Source organism: Penaeus monodon, chromosome 3 (genome assembly GCF_015228065.2).
Source record: "Penaeus monodon isolate SGIC_2016 chromosome 3, NSTDA_Pmon_1, whole genome shotgun sequence".
Taxonomy (NCBI): Eukaryota; Metazoa; Arthropoda; class Malacostraca; order Decapoda; family Penaeidae; genus Penaeus; species Penaeus monodon.
In genome coordinates, this window is record NC_051388.1 from 59,151,664 (window position 1) to 59,159,002 (window position 7,339).

The 7,339-nt window shown below is 44.2% G+C and overlaps 1 protein-coding gene across 1 annotated transcript in view; it reads left to right on the forward strand.

Annotated features, from left to right (window-relative positions):
* Positions 1-468: 468 nt before the first annotated feature.
* LOC119597587 (sodium/potassium-transporting ATPase subunit alpha-like) overlaps positions 469-7,339 on the forward strand; it is a 128,178-nt gene continuing 121,307 nt past the window's right edge. The window contains exon 1 of the mRNA XM_037947190.1: positions 469-658. Within this exon, the coding sequence (XP_037803118.1) occupies positions 641-658 (18 nt within the window). The 5' untranslated portion in view covers positions 469-640. The remainder of the gene's footprint in view (positions 659-7,339) is intronic.

The window sequence follows — 7,339 nt, forward strand, 5'->3', positions numbered from 1 at the left end:
CGTGGAGTTGAGAAAATGAATAGCGGGCGTTGTTTTTGGTGGCGGCTGTTGTATCAAGGCGTTTTGAATGATTGGGAGTGATAGAGAAGATCGATTGATTTTTTTTTTTTTTTTTTTTTTTTTTTTTTTGAGGGTGTGTGTGTAAGAAGTTGAATGAACGTCTTGGGTGATGGGTGGTTTAAGGGGGGGGGGGGGGGGACGAACGGATTAAAAAAAGGAAAAAAAATCTTTCGGCCGAGAGCCCTGAAGATAAATCTGTGAGGAGAGGAGCATGAACAAGAAGGAGAGGGACGAAAAAAATGAAGAAGGAGAGGAACAAGAAAAAGAGAGAGGAAAATGAAGTGTGAACGCCTGCTGGGGAAATAAAAAACGAAGAACGGCGCGTAGGTTGCGAGCTGGCACGTGGGAGGTTCCGATGGCTATTTCCAGTTTACGCTCTCGCTTGGTTTTCCTTGCGGGTGCCAAGTGCAGCAGCGATAGAGGGACTGGGCAGGACGCCGTGCCCACCCTGGTGCTATTCTTGAGAGACTAAACTCGAAAAAACTTAGTTTCGACCAAGCCGGTAGTGTGAGTGGACTTCTTCCGTCGCTCGGAAAGGAGTTAACCGGTCGCCGACGCAAGAAACTCCCCAAGCAGCGCTATGTCGGAAGTGGACGAGGTAAACGCTTGCTTGTGCTTTTCGCGGAGATATGTATCATTAAGGGAAAGTGTTCTCTGTCTCTTGCCTTGACGCAAGGAGGGTGGGGAGGAGGAGGAAGTGGGGAAGGACCTCGGCGGAAAGGTAAGTAGATTAGCCATGATTCCTGCAGGAAGCGTTGCGTCCTTTCGGGAGGAGCAAGCGAAGAGGAACTGCAAAGCCATGGGTCCTCCTGTCGTAAACTAGATTACGCCTCGGAGATTGTGGCTCTCAGAAGAGAAAGGAGGGCGGGGAGGGAAAGGAAGGGAGGGAGGGAGGGGGAAGGGGATGGAGAAGCGAGGAGAAGAGAAAAGAGATTCACGATAACAGCAAAAGTCACAGTTAAGAAAGGATTTATGTTTACGTTTTGAGTGCGAGAGTAATTTGTCGTGTGAGTCTGAACGCAAGGCCGAGTGAGTGTCACCGGGTTCGAGGACGTCGAGGAAGAGACCTGAAGAGACCTGGGGGAAGGGGCCAGAGGTAGACCTTAGCGAGGACGAGATAATGTCTATTTTGGGAGGAAGAGAGCTGAAGAGACCACAAACCGCCTGAAGACAAGGCCACTCGTCTCGAAGGAAGAGGCCAGAAAGACAGGCGAATACTGAGCCTCGTTTGGGAAGAGAACCAGACCGAAATCTCGTCTTGGAGGAAGAGACCAGAAGAGACCTGCGGGGACGGGTTAAGGTCTCGTCTGGGTGTAAAACACCAGAAAAGACCTGTTTCATAAGTTTCAGACCGAGTTTGAGGACATCGAGGTTCTCGTTGACAGAGAGAGAGAGAGAGAGAGAGAGAGAGAGAGAGAGAGAGAGAGAGAGAGAGAGAGAGAGAGAGAGAGAGAGAGAGAGAGAGAGAGAGAGAAAGCTGCTGCTACAATGGGCCATGTATAAAGAGAGATCAGGCCAGAACCTTTGGTAAATAACGTTCGTCAGGGAAGGAAATTATCGTTATTGCAATCAAGAACGGTTCGAAAGTATTTTTTTTTATTTACTGATTTTAAAAAAATAGCCTCAAATTAATGGGTTTAAACAGAGCTCGATTGTCTCTGTGTGTATTTATTTGTTGTTTCTCTCCCTTCCACCGTTGTATTTTTCCCATTCTCTCCTTTTTTATATTTGGGGAAAGGATGAGTAAATGTGTTTTTTTTCCAGTCACTAAAACTGGTCTGGATTTTCCATATGACTCAAGAGGGAAAAAGTTAGTCCTCTGCCGCAGTGTTTCAGCGAAGGAAACAAAATTCCCCATTTTCAATGACTCACCTATGGAAGGATTTAGTGTCGGAGAATGCAACTTTTATTGTCACCCGAGAAAGAGAGACAAGAGAGGGTGAAAATGGGAAAAGACAGACAGACAGACAGACAGACAGACAGACAGACAGACAGACAGACAGACAGACATATAGATAGACAGACAAACAAACAGAGACAGAAACAAACCGTAACAGACAGACACACAGAACAGAAACACAAACACAAACATACAGACACACAGAGACAGAAACACAAACAGACAGACACACAGAGACAGAAACACAAACAGACAGACACACAGAGACAGAAACACAAACAGACACACAGAGACAATAACACAAACAGACACACAGAGAGAAAAAAGAAAGGGGTATCTTAAAAGCAAATGGCTTTCTCAATCCTATCAGCAACACACTCTTCTATTTTCCTAGTCATCCTTTTGCTTCTCCGCCAAGCGACACTTACCTTCGAGATCTCTTAAGAACAGGAGATACACTTGTAGGGAAACTCACCTGATGGAGACGTTTCCTCGTTCTCTTTGTATTCAGGGGCCAACAATAGCTTGGCACCAGTGTGGGGATAAGTTTTTTTTTTTTTTCTTTCTGCTATTCTTTCAGTATTTTTATTTTCGTTATTCTCTCGTGTTTTGTTTCGTGGTGTGTTTGTATTTGTGCTTTCTCTCCCGTTCTCACGTTCTCGCCTTCTCTCTCTCTCTCTCTCTCTCTCTCTCTCTCTCTCTCTCTCTCTCATTCTCTCTCTCTCTCTTTCTCATTCTCTCTCTCTCTCTCTCTCTCTCTCTCTCTCTCTCTCTCTCTCTCTCTCTCTCTCTCTCTCTCTCTCTCTCTCTCTCTCTCTCTCTCTCTCTCTCTCTCTCATCTCTCTCTCTCTCTCTCTCTCTCTCTCTCTCTCCGCCTCCATTTCTCGTATCTTTAAAAAAACTCACTGCAATGTTACTTATTTTTTATTTGCATAAGGAACCCTTTGACTTGTAAACCGATAAGCTGAAAGAGCGAGCAAAGGCTTTACAACGGCCAGGTGCACGTGTGGCTTGGTGTGGCTTGCCCTATCACGTTCAAAGTTAAATTAAGGCGTTTGGTAATGATAGTATCATGGATTATTTTTCTCTCGTAATTATTTTTCCCTCGTAATTCGTGCTCGGCTTGGCACAGGTGTTTGGGGGGGGGGGGGAAGCAGGTGTTTCTTTGCTACAAGTGTTTCCTGGCAATTACAACCGTGCGTACAACGTTTTAGATATTCGGTTTCTCGTAGATGGGAGAGAGAAAATGGGATAGAAAGAGAGATAGAGAGTGGGGGGAGATAAAGAGAAAATGAAGGAGGGAGGGAGGGAAGGGGGAAAGAAGAGAGGGTGTGAGATGGAGAAAGAGGATCATGTTGATAGATAGATAGACAGACAGATAGAGAGAGAGAGACAGAGAAACAGACAGACAGGCAGACAGACAGACAGACAGACAGACAGACAGACAGACAGACAGACAGACAGACAGAGACAAACAGAGAGAGAAGGAAAGAAAAATAGAGGTGAAGAAGAGGTAAATATAATTAGAAAAGAGTTTCCCTTTTGAAATCTCGATACCCTCCCTCCCCTCCCTCCCCACCCCTCCTCCCCATCCTCCACGAGGGGGAAACTATCGGCGAGAAAGACTTTTCATGTAACGCTAACTCTGAAGCAGAGAGAGAGTCGTTTGTTTTCCGCCGCCTCCGAGAGCATCGTGAAGAACAGCATCCCAAAAATACCGCAGTGAATTATAGAGGAGTCAGCCCATCCGGTCGGAGATGGAGGTGCCCTTTCTACTCATTATTATTTTAGTGTGTGTCTTGTTTACTAAAGATGGATTTGCTCCCGTGTGTGGTGTGTGTCTCTGTCTTGGTTAGATTTCGAGGTCTTTCGGATTTTTTTTTTCTCTTTCTCTTGTTTTTTCCTTCTTTTTCTTCTGCTTCTCTTGTTCTTTCCTTTCTCTTTCTCTTCCTCTTTATCTCTTTGTCTCTCTCTCTCTCTCTCTCTCTCTCTCTCTCTCTCCTCTCTCTCTCTCTCTCTCTCTCTCTCACTCACTCACTCACTCTCACTTTCACTTTCACTCACCCTCAAACACACACCCTCCTCTCACTCTCCCCCTCCCTCACCCTCTCCCTCTCCCTCACCCTCACCCTCTCTCCTTCAGTATTCAACACGTTAACTAAACCATCAAAAGTCAAGGCCCTTTCGAATCGAAAATAGCCAACAATAGGTTACATGAAGGCTGTTAGGACACTCTTTTTTTTCTTAGGCTTTTGTTCAACCGAAGCCTTCAGATAGAATGGGTTTAAAGGGTCCTTGCGCTAGAACAGACTTTCCTCGGAGTTAGCTCGCAGAAAGGGGGGAGGGGGGAGAAGGAGTTCAAGTTGTAGAAAAATATTCGTTAAAGAAGTGTTCAAGTCATCATCTCACTGTTGGTTTTCAATTTTGGGAAGAGATAGAGAGAGAGAGAGAGAGGGAGGGAGGGAAGGAGAGAGAGAAAGAATGAGAGAGAGAGAAAGAATGAGAGAGAGAGAAAGAATGAGAGAGAGAGAGAGAGAGAGAGAGAGAGAGAGAGAGAGAGAGAGAGAGAGAGAGAGAGAGAGAGAGAGAGAGAGTGTGTAAATACAATGTAATCTTAAGTATTATTTAGAATTATGATTAATTATATCGTATACCAGGCCGGAGAGGAAATAATCTCAGATTTGTAAAGTATCTGAGAAATAAACCTCAGAATTGCGATGCAATTATTAATCTAAAAAAAAGTAATAATAATAATAATAAAATAAATAAATAGATAAATGATAAAATAGAATAATGAAAAAGAAAAACTCGTGAAGTTTATCGAAAGTTCAATACTCTCGCCCTCCAGACCTCATTAAGAATCTTATTGTCTTCTTCTTTGGTCCTAAATCTTTTGGAAGAACGTTTCACCCTATTTTTATCACCTTGTCTTCTCCCCTCTTTTTTTTCATTTCCGTTTTCCCCTTTTCCTTGATTCCCCATTCGCCTCGCTAGCCCCTTCTTGTTTCGTCCTCTGCTTCTCCCCTTCCTCGATTCTTTTTCTTTCTTCCTTCTCTTTTTTGTTCTGGATTCTTCCCTCTTTCCGAAGACGAAGAAGAAATAAAGGAAGATGAAGAAGAAGATGAAGATGAAGGTGAAGATGAAGATGAAGATGAAGATAAAGATGCAAATGAAGACGAAGGTGAAGACGAAGACGAAAACGACGAAGACGAAGATGAAGATAAAGATGAAGAAGACGAAGATGAAGATTTAGGAGAATATAAAGCCTAAATTCTTTATTTTTATCTTTCTCAATTACCTCCTTTAATCCCATTTTCTCTCATCAATTCCTCCCCCATTTGGCCTCAGGTTATTTTTTTTCTCTCTCTCCTTCCTTCCTTAATCATTCCCTTTTGTCACATCTTCTTATCCAATCCCCAAGCATCCTCATCTTCCCCATCTCTCCTTTTAGTATTTTTTCCATCCATCACTTTCTTTTTTTCCATTTTCTTCTCATTCCTCACTCCTTCATTCAATCGCATTTCCCACTTCCTTCCTTTCTTTCTTCAGCCATTTCCTTTTACTTCATTTTCCTCTCATCCATTCTTCCCTTATTCTGCCTCATCTTATTTCATTTCTTCTTTTCTTCCATCCGTCTTTTTCTCTCTCAGTTTCTTCACATTCCTCCCTCCGTCCCTCTTAAACACCCTCTTCTCATTCTTCCCCCATTCCCCTCTTTTATCTTCTATATCCTCCCATTTTCTTTCTTTCTTCCATCCATCACTTTTATTTTGTCTCATTTCCTCCTCATTCATTCTCATCTTTCCTGCCCATCGAGGAGGTTTGAGGAAGGTCACTTTTTCCGATGTTTCCCCTGGTTAATGTCCTGCTAATGTGGACTCATTAAGGGCTAACGAAAACGGGAGTCGAAGTCAAAAACGAAGACGAAGACGAAGACGAGGCGGCGCGGAGGCGGCGACGAGAACGAAGGCGAAGATGAAGGCGAAAAAAAAAGAATGGAGACGAAGCGAAGGCGAAGGCGAAGACGAGAACGAAGGCGAAGGCGAAGACGAAGACGAAGGCGAAAAAAAAGATGGAGACGAAGACGGAGACGAGAACGAAGCGAAGACGAAGACGACGGCGAGAACGAAGAGGGAGGCAAAAAAAAATCGAAGACGAAGACAGAGACGAAGAAGATGAAGACGAAGCCGAAGACGAAGACAGAGACGTCCGGGATCATAACAATAACTATATAGTTACGATATTATCATAAAAATAACCAAAACATCCCCCAATTTCCTCCGTATTCAGACCACCACGTTAAGGTTAAATTATATAATTTTTACATCAATCTAGGAAATGTTACCGAGTGCTAAAAAAGCAAGAAAATTGACCTTTCTGCTCACCTTCAAATTTTCCTTCAGTGAAAGGTCCCTCAAGCCTAAAGTGTTCTTAGTAAAGGTTATTAAGCATCGGGCCGTGAATGTGATCTCAAAGCTGATTATGTAATATCGATAGGCCTACGTTCGTCGGAATATGTCGATAGGTCTATAACAACAGTCACGGAGGTGTAGGGAAAGGATCGCGATCGATGGAAAGGGAGAAAGAAGAGGAGGGAGAGAGAGGAAAAGGAAGTAAAGATGGGAGAGGGAGAGAGATAGAGAAAAAAAGCGGAATGAAAAGAAAGGAGTGAGAGTAACAGGAAGAAACAAACAAAGAAAAGATGGACGACAGGGAAAAGATAAGAAAATAACCAATGCTATAAAAGAAAGAAAGATAAGAACCAATTGTGAAAAAAATAAACGAATGGGATAAAACAGAGAAAAAAAAAGAAAGACGAAAACGAAAACACGAGAGACAGAAAACAGCAAAACAGCAGCAGAGTCGCCGGCAGAGGGATGGGAGGAGGAGGAGGAAGGAGGAGGAGGAGGAGGAGGAGGAGGAGGAGGAGGAGGAGGAGGAGGAGGAGGAGGGTGGGAGAGGAGGAGGAGGAGTGGGAGGGGGAGAAGGAGACGGAGGAGGAGGAAGAAGAAGAAGAAGAAGAAGAGGAAGAAGAAGAAGAAGAAGAAGAAAAAGAAAGAAGAAGAAAAAGCCCAAGAACAAGAACAGCGGCAAAAGTGGGCAGAGTGAGTAGCAGCGACCGGAAAGCATAGGCCTATCGATTGGCAGGAGGGCCGGCCGAGAGCTGCACGGGAGAGCGGGGGCGCGCGCGGCGAGGCTGACGACGATGATGGCGCTCGCGGGAATTGTTTTATCGAGGGAAAAAGCAAGACAAATTGCAGCGTTCTTTCTCTCGTTGTCTTCCCTTCGTTCGAATTTTGATTTATTTGTTTTTTTTTTTTGGGGGGGGTGAAGGGGTGAGAAGGAGAGGGAGAGAGAGAGAGAGAGAGAGAGAGAGAG